The 22,513-nt window shown below is 52.3% G+C and overlaps 1 protein-coding gene across 1 annotated transcript in view; it reads left to right on the forward strand.

Annotated features, from left to right (window-relative positions):
- The first annotated feature begins 7,414 nt into the window (after nt 1–7,414).
- Nucleotides 7,415–22,513, forward strand: part of VSTM2B (V-set and transmembrane domain containing 2B) — a 31,841-nt gene continuing 16,742 nt past the window's right edge. The window contains exons 1-4 of the mRNA XM_006887865.1: nt 7,415–7,496; nt 8,046–8,230; nt 9,258–9,287; nt 10,592–11,165. Of these exons, the coding sequence (XP_006887927.1) occupies nt 7,415–7,496; nt 8,046–8,230; nt 9,258–9,287; nt 10,592–11,165 (871 nt within the window). The remainder of the gene's footprint in view (nt 7,497–8,045; nt 8,231–9,257; nt 9,288–10,591; nt 11,166–22,513) is intronic.

The following is a 22,513-nucleotide window of genomic DNA, read 5'->3' on the forward strand; positions in this document are numbered from 1 at the left end:
CTGGAGACTAAGGTGCACCTGATATAGGCCATGGTCTTTGCAATCACTTGTTATGCATCAGAGAGCTGAACGATGACTAGGGAGGACAGAAGGAGAATTGATGCCTTTGAGCTGTGGTGCTGGAGAAGAGTATTGAATGTACCATGGACTGCCAAGAAAACAAATAGATGCATCATAGAGAGGGTTAAACCAGGCTACTCCTTGGAGGCAAAGATTCTGGGGCTTCATCTGACATACTTGGGATATGTTGCAAAGAGAGACAGGTCTTTGGAGAGGGACATAATGCTGGGTAGAGTAGAGGGACAGCGCAGGAAGGGAAGACCCTCTATGAGGTGGATTGATTCAGGGACTGGGGTAATCGGGATGGGTGTGTCAGAGGCAATGCGATTGGCACAGGATAGAGCAGGGTTTAGGGCTGTTGTACATAGGGTCGCTATGAGTCGCAAACGACTCGACGGCACATAACAACAACAACAATGTTGACCCAGATGTTTTCATATGCCTGCCATGCGCTGCTGGGTCTGGGAGTGATTCTACGCACACATTGATTGTTTTAGATAAAGCATTTATCATTTTTATAGAGTAGACTGTGTTGCGTGGGATTTGCAATTGCTGAGTGTTTGGAAGCAGACCACCAGCCCTTTATCCGTGGGCGCTCAAACTTGTTACCTTTCCAGTTAGCAGCTGGGCTCCTTAACAGTTTCCATGAACCAGAACTCCAATGCTGTCAGGCTGTCTCTTGTCTTGACTTTACATCTACTGGAATATAATCACCTTCCATAATGTACCTAATATAATCAGCAGTCATCTGAAGTCATACTCATGTAGGGTGGCTCCAAAAACCAATCTCTTCTGAGTAACACAGCACCAGGAGAGACAGACAGACACACCAGGAGGAGACAGACGCCAGCACATGCCAAAACAGGAGAGCAGCTCACGAAAAGAACATAGCGGAAACTCAATCTGGGTGTTGAGTCTCCAGAACCTTAAGAAATTTCTGTTCTTTAAATGCACACACTGTAGCACTTATGCCATGGCAGTGCTAGGTAACTAAGACAAATGGGTGTTACCCAGCACTGTCCAAACTGACTAGATTTTTCTCATTCTCCTTTTGTGTCTCTTTCCAGCTTCTCTCATTCCCAAATGTAGATTCCTGGGGTGGGCTGGGGACTTTGTCAGCCTTGTCCCCTGTGGGGTCTTTAGCAGGGAGCACAGAGCCCACTAGAAAGTAGGTGCGCAGTAGAGACGTGTGCGCTAAATGAGTGGTCATGTTCTCGGTCTGTTAGCTATTCGGTGTCTGCAGTGAAGCAGACTCTACACAGATTTTTAGGATTCCCCTTTGTCCCCTTTTTCATCCCTGGACACACTCCCAATCAGTCCTGTCTCTGACAAGCACACCAACAGCCTCAGGCAGCAGGACGTGGCCTGTCCCACTGGCTCTGCTGTGGTGGGAAGGCCAATCACTGCACAGCAAAAGCAGGCTGGATCCTAGGGCCAGAGAGTGAGGTCCGTCCTGCTGCTGGGTGAGCGCAGGCTGACTGCAAACCAGGACTGCTCAGCTGTTTGCACATCAAGCAGGGCAAGCTGCCTCTCTGATGGTCAGAGGCCCCGCCAGAGCTAAGAGGCCCTTGTTTGTCCCCAGGATGCAGAGGCTGGTGGCTGGAGCCACCTGTCAAGCTCCTGGAACGTGGCAGCCCAGGAGACACATCTCACACTTGGTGAAGAGGTGGGACAGAGGGGGCAACAGTCCAAAATGTGAGCCACCTCACTGCCCTCCTACACGTCCTCCATTGGTCCCTAGCCATCCCCTCCAGGGCAGAGGTGGCCCAGACCCCAGCCCTCCGTGAGCTGCCCCTGGAGAGGCATTTCCCTGAGGGACAGACATCAGGTCTTTGGCCCGTGGCAGTGATGACAAGTGAACAATTAAACACTGTTCGAAAATAAAGGCCCCATAAATCTGATCTTTTCCTTTCAGCTGAGTGTTCCGGGCTTATTGACAGAGAAGTGTATGAATAAGCTGCATTTTAAAATCAAAATACATTACCCCAAATCAATGTTGCTGTGTATGGTATAGAGAAGACAGGAAAGGTCAACTGAGACAAGAATATTCAAGCCAAAACCAAAAAAGAGCTTGAGCATTAAAATAAGGTTTGGCCCTGAGGTCTGAGAAGAGTCTTTTCTCAGGGCTGTAATTTAAGGATGTTTTCACAAAAAACAAGCAGCCCTCCCAGCACAGTGGTTAAAGCGCTTTACTGCTAGCCTAGAGGCTGGTGGTTTTACACCAGAAAGAGTCTGCATCCAGAAAGAGCACACTCTTGGAAAGCCTTAAGAGGCACTTTTACTCCATCCAATAGGCTCGCTATGGGTCGGGGTGGCACTGCGTTTCCACCAGGGGTTGGGAAGTCATTTTAAATAGCACTTTTGTGGCATTTTATTTTCTCTCTGTCAGTGCATGCATACGTGCGTGTGTGATTTGAGGGAAGGTTAAACAGCACTATTTGAAGTGGCTCAGAGTAGAAAGAACCTAAAAAAACTTATGACAAGAGTCACATACCCCTGCAGGCCCATGGAAAGAACATGTGATAAAAGCCCAAGAGTGGTGGCAGGGCATAGACAGAAAGGAGAAGCGGGCAGGCCCCACGGCTCGTCCTTACCTGGGTAAGGCAGGTCAGCTGCGGCCCCTTGGGTGACTCTGCAGAAGGACCCCTCCAGGCCCTGCACAGTGACCCTTCACGCATCTCAGAGCCTCCGCCAGGAGGCCAAACACTCAAGACTGGAGATAAAACAGTCTTATTTATCTGAAATACCCCCTCCTAGTCCATCACTGTGAAAATCTGCTCACATGCAAGGCTCATTCCAAACCCCACATCTTTAGGGGAGCCCAAGGGACCCTCGCAGACACTGGGATGGAACAGCTGTGTCCCCAGAGAGGAGTGTCCCTGTGGGAGAAGCAATACAAACCACAGACTGCTTTAGAGAGTGACAGGAAACTGGCTTCACTGCACGGAAGGACCAGACAGACCCACAGGCAGTGCAACCTGCTTTCAGCTCATTGACCCTCCACATAGTCAAAGGACAAAGCTGCCCGCCTTCCACAGAGGAGGGGCAAAACGCCTCCACCTGGCACTTCTCGCTGTGCCCCCAGATCAAACATGTACTGAGCTCTGGCTCCACGTTAAGGAGCCCTGGTGGTGCGGTGCTAAGCTCCTGGTTGTTAAAGGAAGTATTGATGATTCAAACCCACCAGCTATTCCACAGTGGCAGAGATTTGACAATCTGCTTTCATGTGGATTTCAGCCTTGGAATGCCTATGGGGCAATGTTGGTGTGTTAGGTGCCATTGAGTCAAGTGTGTCTCACAGAGATTCTACAAACAATAGACCTGAACCCTGCCCTATCTTGTGCCATCTTCATCACCTCTGACACACGTGAGCCCATAGTTGCTGCCACTGTGCCAATCCATCCGGCTGAGAGTCTTCCTCTCTTTTACTGGCCGTCCACCTTTCCCAGCATGATGATCCCTTTCTACAGAATAACCTCTTCTAGCAACACGCCCCAAGTATGTGAGGTGAAGCCTCTCCATCCTTGCCTCCAAGGAGCACTCTCGCTGTGCTTCTCCCAGGATTCATGTTTGTTTTCCTGGCAGTCCATGGTCTGTTCAGGCTCTTCTCCAGCATCACAATTTAAATGCATCGGTTCATCTTCTGTCATTCTGACTCACTGTCCAGCTCTCAGACGCATAGCAAGGGACTGAAAAGATTCTGGCCTAAAGCAAGTGCACATTGGTCTTTAAATTGACTTCATTTTTCCTCAGTAATTTGGACAGCGGATAGGGGGACCTATAGCTAAAGAATATAGCACTTGTAAGAACTGGTTTAAAATCAATGACCAGGTGACAGTGGAAACTGGGATGAGAAAAAGAAACTGCTTATTGTCGCCCCCCTCAAGCGACGCCCAGGTCAAGTGCCACACTTCCACCCTCAATGTTACTGCGCATATAGACTCCGCATGAGTCAGGGTGGGGTCAGGGTGTTGGGTCAAAAGAACTCAACAAGTGCATTGGAAGTTGAATGGTGGAAGTCATTTTCTATGCAAGATGACCTGTTTGAGTTCCACCTCCACCCCACCCCCATCATGTACCAAGGGCATTCATCTGTCAGGGAAAGCTTACATTGTTGTGTTGTTGTTGTTATGATGCTGACAAGATTTCCATGCAGCTTGCAGCCAAAAACACCCTAGGAAAGAAAGGCTTGGTGAGCCCTTTCTGAAAATCCTGTGGTAAGTATGTGGTCACCAGGAGTTAGGGGCCAACAGGACAGCAGATAGAATAACCTCTTCTAGCAACACGCCCCAAGTATGTGAGGTGAAGCCTCTCCATCCTAGCTGGAAGAAAGTTGGAAGGTGCTAAATGTTATGGTGTGGGGAGGAGCAATTGGATGAGGGTCTAGGAATAACAAGGGAGAGAAAGGTCTGCAGATTACAACATTAAATATGGTGGTCTTAGGTTGGGCTCATTGAGAAGGTGACTCCTCTACAAAGACTTAAAGACTAGAAAGGAACATGAAGAACTAAGTCTAGGTGAAGAGCAGCTGGGCCAAGTGCCACAGCTTGTGCAAAGGCCCTGCGGTAGGAGCACACTCAACAGTGCCTCACAGGGAGGAGTCAAATGTGGTTAGGGGAATGGGAATCAGGGAAAGGATTGGTGAGCTGGGGGGAGGGGGACGGGCAAAGAGGCAGACTGTTTGCCCTTGCCATCCATGGAGGAGACAATGGTGTTTCTGCTGAGTGAAATGGAAGCACAGGGAAAGGATGATCTGATCTATGCCTGAGAAAAACCATTTACTTGGTTGCCGTGTTGAGAAGTGGTGTATGCAAAGTGTGTAGACAATACCAGGTACCTGAGACGCATTTGCTCAAGGCTAGCAAATCTATTCTTATAAATAATAATATCATTCACACAGTGCACAAGAAACGCCTTGCTCTGTGGCGTGGTCCTGGTTTAGGAGACTGACAAACCTGAAAGGTAACCAAAGGTGTAACTTGTTCTGGCTGCTGAAATTCTCCCCTCACACAGGTCTGACCCCTAGCCTCATCGCTCTGCTGGCTCTGGCATGGCAAGCGATACTCTTCCAAGGCAGGCCACTGCTCTGTGGGCAAGCTTGTCATCAGAACCAGGAGTGGGCGCCTGAATCTGCTTTCCTAGAATCCCACCCTAATCCTGGATCCGTGTAGCACAGTGCAAGCCTGCCCCCTCCCTTCAGATGCTGAAGATAGCAGTGGGGCTTTAGATTTCGTGGACTATGGATCCAAAGCTGTTTCAAATGAGAGGCAGGATGGCAATGGGTAGGCTTCCCACCTGTGGGATGAAATGACAGGGAGGTGGACCCTAGAAAGGAGCTGGGGGAGAGGAAGGAGACCTCACCCATAGTTCTTGCCCTACCCAGAGACCTTGGCAAAAGAGAACTCAAAATCTGAGCAGCGGTGATCTGAGCAGGCAGGAAGGGATCCACAGCTATGAAAGCCCAGACCGGAAAGGAAGAAGGGCAAGAGGGGCGCCTGCTGGTTAGGGCGCAGCTCGGCGCTGGCTGGCGTGCGGGTTCCGTCCTCCAGGAGGGCCTGGCCGCTGCGCCAGACTGGCTACAGCAAAGTATTTTCCCTCAACATTTCCTTCTCTTAGGCTCCAAGGGAACCCCCCTTTGGGGCCTCCAGTAGGCAGGGAGAGCTGGGGAAGATGACTTGTGAATCTAAGTCCCCTCGTCTCAACATCAGAGCAGAGTAGACGAGTAGGGCAAAGCGCGAGTCTGAGATACTGAAACCCACAGGCTGGGACTCCCATGGCAAAGAGGAGGAAAGGAGGAGTTGCCCCAAAGACTGAGAGCAGCACCTCGACCTCCGGCTCACCTCACGTTCCCTTCTGGGGTGAGGGAGCACTCCTGCAGATGGCTAGGAAAGAGGCAAACTCTGGGCGAAGACGAGGGGAGCTAACGGGTTCCACAGCTATGGAAGCGGCGGATGGGCTCCGGGACTCAGCCTCCTGCTTGCTACCTCTGGGTTCCCCAGTACAGAGTAAAGCGGGGGGCGCGATCAGTGACGGGGGGGCGGGGGGGAGCCACACAACCTCGCCACCAAGGGGCAGGAGCCCCGCCCCCGCCCGGAAACCTCTAGGGCCCTGAGTCGTGCCCAGCTCTCTCCACCCCACCCCACCCCCGCCGCCTCCGCCGTCACTCACGGCCGCTGCTTGGTGGCTCGCTCGTGCGCTCTCCGCGCCACAGGCACCTGCACGCCCTGCGCTCTGCGCTCACTTCTCGCTCGCACACTGCAGACTCCTGGCGTCGTCGCTGTCACCCGGCCTCATCCCCTACCCATTGCAGCATCCCACCCTTCTCCTGGTCCCCGGTGCCCACCCACCGGCCATGGCCCGTGTGTGGGCCAAAGAGTGGTGCGGCTCACTGTCTAAGCCCGGGTAAGGAGTTGCGGGCTCAGGGCTGCGGAGAGGGCCGCGGGACACGCCAGGAGCAGGAATGAACGGCCGTCTCGGTCGCCCGAGACTGGGAGGAAGCCAGGGAGAGTTTGGGTGGGAGGACATCTCCACCCAGCGGGGGCGGGGCGGGGCTGCGCTCCAACAAGGGAAGCAATGGTGGTCCCTCCAAATGACCCCCGCGAGGGGAGCGGGGTGGGGGTGGGCTCTGGGGAAGGGGCGGTGCCAGCTGAAGAAGGAGAGGAGAGGGCGGGGGTGATGCAGCGGTGGAGGCGGCTCGGCACCCAGCCACTGACCGCCCCCTCCCTTTCTCTTCCCCTCCCCCTCTCTCCGCCTCTCCCGCTCTGGGTCCGCCACGCCGGACCTGCTCTCCCCGCGCTGCGCTGGGTCGGACGCCAGTTCTGCGCGCCGCGGCTGAGCGCCCACTCGCCTTGCGGAGAAAGCCGCGGAGGGACCAGCGGGGGCGGCGGCGGGAGAGCTCCGCGGGCGCCGGAGTAGGTGGCAATCGGGAGCCAAAGCAGAAGGAAACTGGGAGGCAGAAGCTTACGGCTCCGAGGCACGCACCCTCTCCTCCAGGAATGGGTCCTGGCGCGGCCCGGCTCCTGCCCGGCCCGCCGGGCAGAGACTGAACCGCGGATCTCGATCGTCCAGCGGACGGCCGGACGAAGAAAGACACGGACGGATCTCCACTAGCCTCTCGGCAGGACCTCGCCTTCTGCGCTCCCCGCGCAGCGCCCCCCACCGGAGCCGCGCCGGGCAAGCCGGCCAGGGAGCGGGGCTGATTGGTGGCCGCCGGCGGCCGGGGGAGGGGGCGCCGCGCGGGGCCATGGCTGGTTCGGAGACGTCCTAGCCCGAGCCCGAGCCGGATCGGAGCCCACGCTGCCGCCACCGCCGCCTCTCCCTGCCCGGGCCCCCGCCGCCGCGCCCCATGCGGGAGATGGAACAGCGGAACCGGCTCGGCGCCCTCGGATACCTACCGCCGCTGCTGCTGCACGCCCTGCTGTTCTTCGTGGCCGACGGTGAGCGCGGGAACTTTGCTGCCGCGGGGGGCACGGGGGGTCCTTGTTGGGGCCGTCTGAGCCCTCCTGCCCTGGTCGCTGCCGAGGAAGAGAAGGGGAAGGCTTCGCAGTCTCCAGCAATCACAGTATGCATACGGGCCTGGAGGGGCTGGGGGATAAGAGTAGCAGAAGGGGCACCGCAGCGACGGCACCCTCCCCTGGGTCGTTCTGAACCTGGCTGGGGCTCTGGCTGCACAGAGTCGGCCCGCAGAGCCCGAGAAGTGGTTCGCCCCTGTCTGACTCTGGTGGCGTAGCCAGACGCGGGGGAGAAACCTGAGCCTCCTCTGCCTCCCGGCCCGCTCAGGGGAAAACAGCCTGCAGCCAATGGTCGGTCCCTCCTGCGACCCAGCTGCTGCCTGAACGAACTTTGCTAGCGCCTCCCGCCGCTGGCCACGATGTGGCTGGAGGGAGGGGGCGCAAGGCTAGCGCGCAAGGGACCTACAGCCTTGCCTTAGGTTGCCCCCAGCCCTCGCCACGCAGCTGGTCACGCCTCTTTCTCCCCGCCCCCAGCTACATTCACTGAAGTCCCCAAAGATGTGACAGTGCGGGAAGGAGACGACATCGAAATGCCCTGCGCGTTCCGGGCCAGCGGAGCCACCTCATATTCGCTGGAGATTCAGTGGTGGTACCTCAAAGAGCCTCCCCGGGAGCTGCTGCACGAGCTGGCTCTCAGTGTGCCAGGCGCCCGGAGCAAGGTACCCGGCCGCCTAAGAGGCTCCCGCGTTCGCTCGGCTTAGGCCTAGGGCGGTGGGGGGGAGAGCCCCGCAGAGAGGAAGGCAACCGAGTTTGCAGACCTAGGGCGCCGCCCTGTGGCGCTGCGCCTCTCCCATCCTACCCACCATCTCTGCATCTTCAACATCGACCCTCGTTAACCCCCAAAGTGTTGACAGTTCATTTGAATTTTTTTTTTCTCACGAAACCTCCTCAAACTCAGTCATGCCTGGCCTCTAAAAATCCACACCTCAATCAGTTGCCCTGCCCTTGCTCGTTGGTGCGGGCACAGCTTCTCAGTGCCTGTAGCGTGATGAGGGAAGACCGCTTGGTCCACTGGACTCTCTCTGCTGGCTGCCACACAGTGGTCCCTAGGGCACAGGGCCAACGAGTTAAGCTCCTCTGGGCTCAGTTCCAGAGGCCAGCAAAGCACCGTGTACGGGGAAGCTGGCAGGGCACCTACAGCCCCCACAGGCTCAGAGGGCGGCCTCCCTGTAGCTGGAAAGCAGCCCCTGCTGCCACTGCCGCCACAATCCATGCCTCTCACATTCTAGCACCACATGCACACACCTGTGCCTCCCCAGGTCCCGTCTGGAAGTTATTGCTAACAGCCTCCCAACTGGCCCTGTCCATAAGACCCCTACATTCAGCTTTCCAGAGCTCAAATTAGGAGGAGATGGATGGTGGGGATTCGGAGGAACAAGCCAGGGACCACGAGTGCGCCCTGTAAGGGAGACGGACGCCCCTGCCCCGCAAGCCAACCTCCCCGCCTCCACTGGCAGTCCGGTGCTCCGGCAGCCCTTCCTCGTTCTGTGCCAGCGGCCAGCCCCGCCTCCGGGTAAAACTCTTGGGAATCCTGGTGTCCGACGTCTTGCCCTGAGCCCCCGCCACACCCCGGGTGGTTTCAGATTCCAACCCGTCCACGGAGAGCTGTCCTTAGGAAAGCGAATCCGAATTTCCAGGATGTAAAGGCCCCTAGGCCTAACATTTCTCTTCCTCTTTGCATTTTAGGTAACAAATAAGGATGCAACTAAAATCAGCGTAAGTGTGAAGCCCAGCGTGGGCCGCGGGAGACCCCTTCCGGCCACTTCGCGCCCCGCAGCTCCCTCCCCTTTAGAAAGCTTGAGGCCGAGCGGGAGTGGGAGGAGGGGGCACGACTTTGGGCATCATTGCCTTTTAGGCTGCTTAGAGTGTCGGGGCGCCATCTATCGCTGCTTGCAGCATCAAGTTCTCTTGTGGAAATCTAGGGTTCGAGCCTCGAATCCCTTCCCTTAACTTGGCGCTCTCCCAGAAAAAAAGTCTTTCTTTTCTTGGGTGCTGTGCTCCAGCTGCCTGCCGGCTCAGTTAGCCCTTTCTCCCAACAGTAGGAACATGCTTCTCCGCTGTGGGCTTCTCCCCGTGCCCTTCCACGCCACCCCCTCAGCTGCAGCGCTCCTCTCTGCCTGAGTGTGGTAGGCTTGGAAGGATCGTGCAGTCGATGCAGGATGCAGGGGTCGCCTAGGGTTCCTAAATCTGGCAAGCCATACATCCAAGCTTCCACAGTTGGCTTAAGAATCTGAAGGTGCAGTGGGTTAAGCCCTGGGCTTGAACTCACCAGCCTCTTGGAGGAGAAAGATGAGGCTGACTGTTTCCCCAACGATTTGCAGCCTTGGAAACCCTATGGGACCCAGAGGGTTTGATAGTTTGCGTCTGAGATGAGGGTTCCCCTGGGTGTTTGGGGACGGTCACAGAGGGTTTCCTTCCCCTTGTCAACCAGCCCAAGGGGGAGGAGCGCTGCATCACCGGCCTCAGGATGCAGCTTGGAAAAGTGAATCCTAGCAGGAGGCTGAGGAGGCCCGCAGCACCCACAGCCCTCCATGCCACCTTGGGAGAGCAGAGACTCTTCAAATTCGTCTTTCCTTGCAAACTCTTGATTCTAGAAAAAGGGAGCTCCAGTGTGGGAAGAGGTGGAGGGCGGGACTAAGGTAATGTAGTCTGTTGGATAGCCTCACTGTGGGAGCTGAAAATCCTTAAGGAGCCAGTTCTTGAAAGAGAAGTGAGTTCTGTGGCTCCGAAGGAAAGCTGTTGGGCAATTGAAGCCTCAGTCTGGAGGGAGAGGGAATGCCAAGTAGATGATAGGCAAGGGTGGATGGGGCACACTGTGCAATGGAAGGTGGACCTGGGGTCCAAGCAGCGACCTGTGCTGCTGGATAACCTGGAGTTGTATGGAAAACTGGGTTATGACGGCAACTGGCTTGGAGAGGAAGGACGCAAAGGCAGTAGCTGGCACGGCCTCAGATCAACAGCCTAGGGGACCGTGCCTTCCCCGTCCGGCCTTTGACTGCCCGATTCCTGCTCTCTTGCAGACCGTGCGCGTCCAGGGCAATGACATCTCCCACAGGCTGCGGCTGTCTGCCGTGCGGCGGCAGGACGAGGGTGTGTACGAGTGTCGCGTGTCGGACTACAGCGACGACGACACGCAAGAGCACAAGGCCCAGGCACTGCTGCGCGTGCTCTCGCGCTTCGCGCCGCCCAACATGCAGGCTGCCGAGGCCGTGTCCCACATCCAGAGCAGCGGCCCTCGCCGCCACGGCCCTGCTGCCAGCGCCGCCAACGCCGCGGGCACCACGGGCGCTGGGGGCCGCGCCGCCACCTCGGAACCCGGGCGCGGCGACAAGAGTCCGCCGCCCGCCGGGGTCCCGCCCGGTGTCCCGGGCCCCGGAGTCCCCGAAGCCGCCGCCGCCTCGGCGGCCCACACTGCCACCACCACCGTTGCGGCCGCTGCCGCCGCCTCCTCGGCGTCACCACCACCGGGCCAGGCGGTCCTTCTGCGCCAGCGGCACCGCTCGGGTAAGGGCGGGCGCCGGGAGCGAGGCGCGCACGCGCGAGGCGGGCGGGGTCTGCGGCAGCGCCCCGGGCGGGCTCTCGGCTCTGCCGAGCGTTTGCATGTGTGTAGTCGCTGGGTTTAACTTGGGCGCGCCCTGGGCGCGTTTTCCGCAGTGTTCACTCTTTAGACTCTCAGCTGCTGTGCTCGCGTCCCATCATTGTTGTTAGCCCTAGGAAGCGTTCACGATGTGTATTTATTTGTGCGTGTAGGGACTCCCTTGTCCGAGGTCTCTGAAGCAAAAGTATAGCAGAGGTCTTGCCAATGGGCTTGGAGAACTGGACCCTGAGGGCTGCTCTTTTCACTCCATCCTAGCTTCACCTTCTGCCCCTGAGATGTTATTGCTGAGCCCAGGTGTGGGCGGAGGTGCAGGTCAAGAAAATGATATGATTTCCCGTTCATTACCTGTAGAGGCTGACCAGCAGTAGGTGGTGGATAGGAGGTCGCATATGCCCTACTGTCCACTGTGCCCTTCTACGAAAGGCATCCCTAAAGCCCCAGCTCAAAAATGGGCGGGAGTGGGCGCATCTCCCTGCGTACTCTGTGCGTGTTTTTAAGTCACTCACTCTTCTCTGAACCCCACCCCTTGTTCTTGCTTGGTGTGGGACAACACCAAAGGGGCTGACAGCACCGGCTCCTATTAGGGATGGTATCCAAGGATAAAACCTCCCTTCGGGAGGAAGTGCACTGTTAGGGCCCCTGTTCTGATAGCATCAGAACTTGTTGATGTGGGCCTCTGGCTGATTCTATTGAACCAAGATGGTTGACTCTGTCCTTACTACCCTCCATCTCTGGTGTTTCGTAAACCCCACAATAACTGAAATTAGCCAGGCTCGGTTTGTTGCTTATTCAGTTATATCCTATATGGGAGTATTATCTTTAGGGTGACTTACGCTGTTGGCAGGAAGTGGAGTCCTACTTAGGGGACACACACAAACTCAGGAGTGTTTGGGAGCCCCTCAGGCTGTAGGAAGAAATGAGTCAGCTCCATCCTGGCAAGAGCCTCCCCCAGGCTTCCCTGCTGAGCCTGGGACTTGTACCCTGTCCTCTGATTTGGCATTTAAGTGAGTCTCTTAACCCATTCCTCTTTCTACCCTTAGTGTTTAAGATAACATTAGCCACGGTGACAAATACATCCCAAAATTCAGTGGATTGAAGCAGCTCAAATGTATTATTCTTTGTGTAAAAGGAACCCTAGGGCATCGGTGTTACATGTTGGTCTGCCAGCTGAAAGGTTGGTGGTTCAAATCCATGAGAGAAAGATAAGCTAATCTCTTATAAAGATGTATAGCCTCAGAAACCCAGTGAAGGGAACCGACTCAAGGGAAATGAATTTGCCTCGGGATTTTGTTCATATAAGCCCTGTCTTGTAGTCATTCAGGGACCCAGGCTCTCAGAGACTCTTCAACGAATATGAGCTTCCAAGGATGAGTATCAAAATACAGCGGAGAGAGAGAGAAGAGAAAATGTAAGCAAACCATCTCCACCCAGTTTCCCAAGAGAATGAAGGCCTAATGCTCTCAGGCATGTGTGGTGCATAATGAATTAACTTCCTTCTTTTGTGTCGAGAATGGAAGACACTCATTCAAATTGGTTTTAGTGGCGATTAGCCCATTCAGAGAAAAGCTGATGTAGAGAATTGCAAAGAAGGTTTTTAAGGGCTAGGCCTGCAAGTGGCAAAATAAGTTCAGATCTCTTCCTATGACCAGAGACTTCAAGGCAGAGCGTGCAGTGCCCACCGGGAAATGTAGTCCTTGGCTTAGAAGCTGTTTCATCATCTCATCTCTTGACAGTGGAAGGAGAGCCTGAATCTTTTGGGGACTGTCTGGCGTCTAGTCCACGTGCTTGGAAAGTGGTTTTTGACTTGTAGAATTTGGCTTGGTTGATGCTGATTGGTGAAAAGAGAACACTTCCTCTCCTCCTCATCTTCTGTCCCAGCAGTTAAGTTCTGTGTGTCACAGGCTGCAACATGGCTCTACGGTATTTCATAGACTGAGAAGAGTGACATCAAAGAGGATTTAAAAGGCAGAAACCCAGGTGCACATTGTGCCTCTCTCAGTCCTATGACTGTAAGTGGATTAACGTCTCTGAACCCATTTCTTCATGTGTGAAGTGGACATGGAGTGCCTGACCCCAGACAGTGGCTGTTAGAATGGAAGGAACGCAAGAAGAGAATGGCTGTGTAAATGTTCCTGTATCATCGCGTCTGTAGCTGCGCCAGCTGGAGAGGAGGAGTCCAGGCTGTGAAGGGCTTTGAATGTCAAGTGGAACCAATAGGGAACCATTAAAGGCTTTGATCTAGAAAGAGCCTTGTGAAAGTGGCCTTTGAAAGTGAAGTTGGTTGTTGTGTGGTGTCAAGTCCGTTCTGACTTAGAGCAACCCTATACTGAGCAGAGCCGCCCTATGGGGCTTCCTAGACTGAAATCTTCATAGGAGCAGATCCTCAAGTCTTTTCATCTGCAGAGTTAGTGGTGTGTTAGAACCTCTAACCTTTCAGTAACCAGACTGGTGCTTAACCATTCCGCCACCAGGGCACTTCGATGAACTTGGCAATGCTTTAAACAAATAGTAACAAGATCACAAACTCTTTTTTTCCTTGAGCTTGAATCTCCCTCTTCCCTTGGCTGATCTTGACCCCATCTAAAGCTGATCTGATTGGCTGGCACTAGGTAGAGAGTGGTCCTGAAAGCCGTAGTAGGAGCTTGAGTAGCTATTTCCCTCTGTGGAAGGTGGAATGGGACACTGCCTTTCACCCTTGAAGACCTGGGGACCCTCAGGTCAGCTCAATTCTGATGATAGAGTACTTAGGGCCGTCCTGCTGGATGAGACCATGGTGCCTGTCAGCCACAGGGCAGCTCATTACTGCTGGGCCAGATAGGCAAGTATGATATCCTTCTCCCAAAACTGGCACCTCCTGTCTATGTGACCAAAGTGTGTGAGAGGGAGTCACAAACTCCTTGCCTCTAAGGAGCAACTTGACTTCACCATCTCTAAGACAGACCTGTTAGTTCTCTTGGCAATTCATGGTATGTTCAAAATTTTTCTCCAGAGCCACAACTCAAAAACATTAATTCTTCCATCATCCTTGGTTATTGTCCAGCTCTCTGAAGCATAACAAGTAATTGCAAAAACCATGGCCTGGATCCGGCGCACCTTAGTGTCTAGACTGACATCTTTGTTCTTCAGCACTCTGGAGAGGTTCCTGACAGCACATTTCCCTAATGCATTTCATCTTTTGATTTCCTGGCTGCTGGCACCAAGAGTGTTGATTGTGGAACCAAGTAAGTCTTTTCTCCATCCATCATGATGCTGCCAATGAACCCAGCCCAGTGGTGAGAATCTTTGTTTTCTTGATGTTGAGCTTCAATCGATATTGCAAACTACAGTTCTTGACCCTCTGCAGCAGATGCTTCAGCCCCTCCTCAGTTTCAGCAAGTAAGATTGTGTGGTGACCTAGTGGTAAAAAGCTGTGCTGCATATCCAAAGGCCTGTAGTTTGAATCCATCAGCTGTTCCACAGAAGGATGGGCAGTCTCCTCCTGTGCAATTTACTGCCTCTGACAACCCACTAGAGCTATGGGTTGGTTCCAACGCGACAGTACAAAAACACAATATAGAAAGAGTTGAAAGATATTATGTTGAGTGAAATAAGTCAGTCATAAAAGGACCAATATTGCCTGACCTCGCTTACATATATAAGAAGACAAGAAAAGGCAAGTTTCTTAGTATATTAGTGGTATGGAGCCAAGTTGATTAGAGCAGAAGGGATAGGAGAAGGGGTACTGATGATAATGGAGGGGAAAATCACATTGATTAGGTAGAATTACACACAGCCACTTATTATATCTGCTGTTAATAAGTTGTACATTCGTACAAAATTGGATTGGGAAAAGTTGTGTGGTGGAGTTATTTACAACAGCAACAAAGAGAAGAGTTTCTGGATAACTTATGTACAAACCAAAAAACCCATGGATGGTTTAGGGTCATGATTTCATGGGGTATCTCAGTTAATTGACCAATAATACATTTAGGATTCTATTTCCTAGTTTGTATTACATGTTTGGTCTTAAAAGCCTGCAAGCAGTTGTCCATGGCCAACCAACTTGTCTGCGTTCACCTAGAACAACAGAGGAAGGAGAGTCAGGAATAGAAGGAGGATATGAAGTGTGCTGGTAATTATCTTCATGAACAACTGCTTCCTTTTCCATGAGACCAGAAAATCAAGATGGTACCTGACCATTACTAAATATTTTGATCAAAGATTCCATGTTGTTGTTGTTATGGGCGGTCAAGTCTCTTGTGACTCAGCAACCCTATGTACAACAGCCCTGAACCCTGCTTCATTCATCCTGTGCCAACCTTATTGTCTTTGACACACTACTCCAATTACCACAGGCACTGAATCAATCCATCTCATCCAGGGTCTTCCTCTCTTACCCAGTCCCTCCACCCTTCCAAACATGATGTAACCTCTCCAAGGTCTGGTCTCTCCTTGCAACATGCCCAGAGTATGTCAGACGAAGCTTCAGAATCCTTGCCTCCAAGGAGCAGCCTGGTTTCACTCTCTCTAGGACAAACCTGTTTGTTCTGCTGGCAGTTCACGGTATATTGAATACCCTTCTCCAGCACCACAGCTCAAAGGCATCAATTATCTTTCTGTTATCCCTAGTCATTGTCCAGCTTTCTGATGCACAGCAAGTAATAGCAAAGACTATGGCCTGGATCAGGTGCACTTCAGTGTCCAGACTGACATTGTTGCTCTTCAGTACTCTGGAGAGAGCCCTGACAGCACATTTTCCCAATGCAATTTGTCTTTTGATTTACTGGCCACTGGACCCAAGAGTGTTGATTGTGGAGTAAAGCAAACTAAATCTGTTAACAATCTCAATCTATTTACCATCTATCATGATGCTGCTAATTGGCCCAGTGGTGAGAATCATTGTTTTCTTGATGTTGAGCTTCAATCCATATTGAAGGCTGCAGTCCTTGATGTTCTGCAGCAAGCACTTCAGGTTCTCAGTTTCAGCAGGCAGGGTTGTGTCATCTGTATAACGCAAGTTGTTGATGAGTCTTCCTCCAGTTCTGATGCCACATTCCTCCTCATAGAGCCCAGGCTCCTGGATGATCTGTTCTGCATATAGAATAAAAAGATGTGGAGATGGGACACATTCCTGGTGTACATCCTACCCGATTTTGAACCATGCAGTATTTCCTTATTCTGTTTTCACAACTGCCTCCTGGTCCAAGTATAGATTTTGCATAAGCACAATCAAGTGTTCTGGAATTCCCATTCGTCTCAGAGTCAGCCACAGTTTGTTGTGATACACACACTCAAATGCCTTTGCCTAGTCAGTGAAACATAGGTAGACATCCGCCTGATACTCTCTGCTTTCAGCCAAGATCCATCTAACATTATCGAGAATATCCCTAGTACTACAGCCTCTTCTAAACCCAGCCTGCACATCTAACAGTTCTTTGTTGATGTGCCAGTCCAGTCATGTTGGGATAATTTTCAGCAGAATCTTGAAGCTCAATATCAGCTGAGAAAACTAGACCAGGTGCTGCTGACTGTGGAACAGACCACCAACTATTCATATGCAAATTCAAGCTGAAGTTAAAACTAAATCCACAGGAACCAAAATTTGACCTTGAGTGTCTCCCACTCAAATTTCAAAACCATCTCAGGAACAGGTTTGAGGCCTTGAACATCAATGAGCGAAGACCAGATTAACTGTGGCAGATACCGAAAATATCATCCATGAAGAATGCAAAAGGTCATTACAAAGACAGGAGGAAGACAAAGATGGATGTCAGACGAGACTCTGAATATTGCACTAGAGTGCCGAGAAGCCAAAGCAAAGATTCCAGAGGAGAATTTTTATCAAAAGGGGGAAATACAGAACAAAATTTCTCATGGAATTCAGACTTCTGAAGCCAGGAGGGTTGGATAAACCCCTGAAAATATTGTTCTGAGATAATCTTGAAATCAAAACTATTCCCAAAAACTATTACAAATAACTAATAGTTTCACTCTGCTTGTAACAAATGCCAGCCTTGAGCACAATGCTCATTTAAGAACCAACTATAGGAGGGCAGCAAGTTGACCAACAGCAACTGGAGAGATTAGCTGGGAAGCTTAGGGACCACTGAATTTATGTCAGTGGACGAAGAACTACTCAGAAAGGGAGCATGCGAACCATTGCACAGCTCAAAGAATGCAATCAGGGTCCCTAAATGGCCTGTGTAGAAAATGCTGGGTATGTTTCATTGTATACATTATCAACAACAACAAAATCTTAGGAAGCACACAGGTAGGATCTCTAGCAGTTGAGATTGACTCAGTGGCAGCTGGTTGGCAAATGAAGAGCATTTATAAAGCTGTAGAGAGATCTGGTGGCTTAGTGATAACCAATTGTGCTGTCAGCTCAAAGGCACAAGGTTTGGCTCTACTAGATGCCCTGCAGGAGAAAGGTGGGAGGTCTCCTCTCTTGCAATTCACTTCCTCTTAAAACCCTAAGCTATGACTGGGTTGACTTGATGGTACTCAACAATATAAAGCTGTCACAGCAACCAGAAATGCGTGTTTGCAGCTCCCCAGTGCTAACAGCAGATGGAGCCGTTAACACTGCTGACCGGACGGGGCAGTAGTTTCGTTGTTCTGTGCAGTCAGTTCTGGCTCTAGCAGGTTTTCAGAGACTATAAATCGCATGGGAAGAAACTGACCGCCTTTCTCCCTCGAAGTCACTGGTGGATCTCACTGTCTACTTTTGGGGTATAAGTGTAACTCCTTACCCACTAGGCCACCAGACCTCCTCTGAAGGGACCGAGGAGGGAGAAATTAGCAGAACCACTAAAGACATTTATTTAAAGAGGGCTTCCCGGTTGGAGCAGCCGTCACTTACAGCGATCAAAAAAGGATCTTACTGCTCCCCAGTCCTCCTGTCTCTGATCCGGGCCTCCTGTTGCCCCCAAATGTCCTAGAAACCAAAGGTAATGAATGGTTCTGGTCATCTTCAGAGCTCAACCTACAGAACACAGAGCAAACGCGTTGGGAAGGTTGGGTGGTGGACCTGGAGGGATGGGAAGATGGAGTCTCCCTGCTTCACTGCAGAACCAAACAGAATTAGGGTATCTAATTAAAGAGAGTCAGCCCCGGCCTCTGTCCAGTGGACACTCAGCGGCTGTGCTTGACTGGCCACTTTGGAGACCATCCCAGCCTTTCTGTCCAGAGAGCCACCATGTGAGTGACTGCACCTGGAAGACAGTCAGAGGCTATCCTGGTCCGCACTGTGCTGGGACCAGCAGGAAAGGAGAAATGGGGACCCCTTTGATGACCAGCCTTTGGCTACTGCCCAGCCAATTGAGAAGACCCATCCTGAGCCTCGCTGGGGCCCAACACAGCCAAATACACATTGGCACTAAAACTTTATGTGTAAACATTCATTCGTTTCACGTCTCATTTGTCAAGAGACATTTGAATATTTGTGCTTAAAAATAAGCCCAGGCCGGATTAGCGAAGCAGAGCCAGCAGAAGAGGCTGGGCCCGTCGGAGCCGCATCGGTAAATCTGGCTCCTAATTAATCCAAATGCTGACCCATTTTTCGTGAACACTTTGCTGGTTGCCGTTTCTAGAAGGAAAAGAAAGAAAACAAAACAGAATCTCGTCCAGACAAATTCTCCTAGCTAGGGAAGGCGCTACCTCAAAAAGGATTCAGTTTGCAACTGAATGGCTTGTCTGTTGGCACGAGTTTCCCTCTGCAGGGACCTGGGTATCAGATCTGTGGTGTGTGAACCTCTAATTAGCCTCAGGGCTCCGGCTCCAAGGAAAAGCGCCATGGCCCCTCGCAGAGCCCCGACCAGATTTCCAGACCACCGCCTGGTGCCCACATGGAGAACCAGCTTTCAATATTTCAATTAATAATGAGAGAAAGACAGGCAAGGCCATGGGTGTGATGGCTTTTGAGAGGCTGTTACTGCTGGGAGCTATCAAGGGGGAGCATCCTTGGGTGTCACCATGGCAACCATAAACCATGACCGAAGGGGGACTGTGGGCAAGGTGAAGGCACTTGTTTCATCTCAACTCATGCCCAGGAAGGATGACAAAGCTAGTAGAAATCGTGCCAGCATGACCCGGGAGAATTGCCTTTGCAGCAGGGTGAATCCCTAAACAAACCAGCCGGGTGAGGCACCTGTGCGGGCTGTGAAGGGGTCGCCTGGCCTGCCCACCTCCCCAGACACACGACTCTTAGTGCCATCGCCTTAAACAAACAACCCCTGCTTCTCTTCAAGTGCTGATATGACACGAGGATCGTAATAAAAGAGAAAATCAATCTGACAAAGGATATCCCAGAGACGAGGGAGGAACACTCTCTGAGCATTTCCTGGAAGAGAAAAGGAACGGAGGGGAGTAGCTGAGTCTCGCAGCTGGAGGAGATGCCCGCTTCAGCCCTGACAGCTGCTGTACGCCTTCCACTCTCGCATCCAGCTGTCTCTGAGGTCTGACCAGAGCCCACGCCCTGATCTTGAGAAGCCATCAATTCCTAGGCGAGGGAAGTTGAAGCAAAGCTTTTTGCATTTGAGAGAGGCTCCTCGGGCAGTCTTGGACTCCCTGGAGGTGCTGTGTGCTTCAGACACCCCCATCCCAAGTCAGTCCTCGAAGCTTCCTTTCTGGATGTTTCCTGTGCCTCCCTATTCTGTGTCTCATGCATTAAGAAGGTCACAACAAATGGAATGGCCTTTGGTCCAGCTCTGAGTGGTCTTTGGCTCTGTGCCAGCATCCACAATGATGCGAATAATAGTCACTTCCCTTTCACCACTTGTTATGTGCAGGGCTCTGTCTTTGCAATTCTCCAGAAGTCCTTTTAGGAGGGCTGCTAGCTCCGTGCTTAAATACTCAGTTACTAACCAAAATAATCAGCGGTTGCGACACACCAGCCGCTCCATGGAGGGCAGATGTGATCAGCTCCCACAAAGACCTGCAGTCTTGGAGACGCGGTGGGGGAAATCCTGCTCTGTTCTGTAGGATCTCTATGAATTGGACCTTGCTTAACAGTAGTGAGTTTGTACCTCCTTCTGCCTAGTGGCTAAGAAGTTGCCCTGCCAGCCCCAAGGTCCAAGTCTACCAGCTGCTCCTCAGGAGAAAAATGAACCATCTTCCTCTCATGCAATTTACAGCCTCTGGAAACATACTGGAGGCTCAGCTGTAAGTCGATGCTGCCTTGATGACATTTTTGAGGGGTCTTTTTTCTACCTCACTTCATCCCTAGTGTCTCAGTTGCCACCTCCCCCCCCCAAGAGGTGTAGCCCTCTCCCCAGCTGGAATGGCAGGAAAGCCTAGAGCTGCACCTTTCTAAATGTCACCAGGAGCCAACCCCACCAAGGAGCGTCTCATTAACACACAAGGTGCACGTTCTTAAAGCTCACAATATTAAGGATTCTCCAAGCCTCCGTGGGGATAAATGAGGTCAAGGGCTTTGTAATCTGATATTGATCAGTTCTGCCCCTGTGGCTAGTGGCAAGGGTTTGGCTGGGGGTGGGGGGACGCTGTCAGGGTTCACAGGCATTTTTGTGGCACAGAAAACGAGCTTTCCTATTCCTTCTTGCCTCTCTGGCTGTTACCCAGTATCTCTTGGAAAGTCCTGTCCAGAGCATTGAAGAGTTCCACTTGATCTTACATAAGGGCCTCGAGAAAATTGAAGATGATAAACAGAGGTCCAGCCCCTTTAACACCGAGTGCTAACCCATTAGTTACAGGGGATGACAAGCCCCTTCCCTGGGGTGATGCTTCGGGGAGGGGGGCGATTAGCCTGCTCTTGGCTGGCTTTGGAGTGCTCGGGGAAGGTGTTCTATAAATACTGAGATGGATTACCCAATTTGGCCTCCCCTGGGCTGGGGTGCAGATGCTGCTGAGTAGCAAGCGGTGGAGGTAGCTGCTGGCTGTAGGGGGTGCCTTTCATGGCGGTGCCTGGGCTTGCGGAGAAATGACCCTTGAGAGGTGGACCTTGTGGAACCTGGTCCCAGGACCGCAGTCCTAGGTGGAGCCTGTTTGTGATTCGTCACCATCATGACCGATTTCCTGGCTGATAGAACGAAGCTTCTTAGGGCTGGCTTCAGCTAGCTCTGGTTTTGATGCAGAATGTTTCAAACCTCAAGTCTGGAAAGCAGGAACAAAATAGCTGTTTGAGAAGCTTTCTCCCACTCACCCATGCCCATGGACTCTGCTCCTTCTGGCCTAGAAGTGTCACCCTCACCAGAAGAAACAGTTCTGAGGGCTGATTATGACAGACAGCACACAGTTCCAGGAGGAGAAGGGGCCAGGGCAGGTGAGCTAGACAAAGTCACCCTTTTCTCCAGTGCTGCCCTTTCTGGTTGACTTGAGAAAAACTAGCCTAGGAGAGATTGATCAGCAGTTCACTAGTGAGTTATCCTCACCAGTGTGTCCAGTCAGCTTGTTCTTCCTCCTGTCATTTTCAGTGCCACTTACTGTGCAGCTGGCTGGCGCCTGGCAAGCCAATTTGGAATGCCAACTGATCTTTCTAATTTCTGGGCATCATAGAACCCCCAGAGGTGCTCTGGTGCCTTAGTGGTAATGATTTGCACTAGATGAAAAGCCCATGGTTCGAATCCACCAGCTGCTCTGTGAGAGGAGGATGAGCAGTCTCCTAATGTGTGATTTACTGCCTCCAAAAACCCACTGGAAGGTGAGCTTTGAGTCCATTCCAACTTGATGTTACACAGCCATAACGGAGCTCCCACCACCGGAAACCACACTGGCACTTGGTCCTTCAGCACATCCTGCCCGTTGGTAAATCCAACCACACGGCTGTGAATCCATCTCTGAATTCGAGGGAGACCCTGTCCTCTCATGGGTAATGCTAGTACCCATGTCAGAAGAAAACAAAAAACAGTCCGCCCTCCCTCATGTGTCAGAACAGTTGTGTAGGGATTCTCAGTGGCCGGTTTGTCTAACGTAGATTGCCAGGTCTTTCTTCTGAGGTACTTCTCTTTGATCTTGAAACATCTGTCAAGAATGCGCCTCCCAGACTCCGTAGAAAGACCTTGGTACATAGCACAAGGCGTGGCACCTGACCTGAAAAGTGCTTGTGTGGATGTTGACTCTTGTTATTTCTGGGAGTTTCGCCCCAGAGGCTGGGCAGGCTCTTAGCTCTCCAGCACCTTCTATGAGCATGAAGGAGTGATGGAAGGAGCGGTGGGACTTGAGGACAGAAAATGCTGTCAGCTCCCAGGTGTTCCACAGGTTTCCGCTTTTGCACCTGGGCCTCTCCAAAAGGGGAGTGTAGCAAGGGAGGATGGTGGCATGTCCTTAGCCTTGACAAGTTGGGGGCTATTTTTCATGAGGGAGGAGAGCTCTTTGATGAAGGAGGACAACTTCATTTCTAGTTTCT

This window comes from Elephantulus edwardii, unplaced genomic scaffold, assembly GCF_000299155.1.
Source record: "Elephantulus edwardii isolate Elephantulus edwardi_28Jun2011 unplaced genomic scaffold, EleEdw1.0 scaffold00062, whole genome shotgun sequence".
Lineage (NCBI taxonomy): Eukaryota > Metazoa > Chordata > Mammalia > Macroscelidea > Macroscelididae > Elephantulus > Elephantulus edwardii.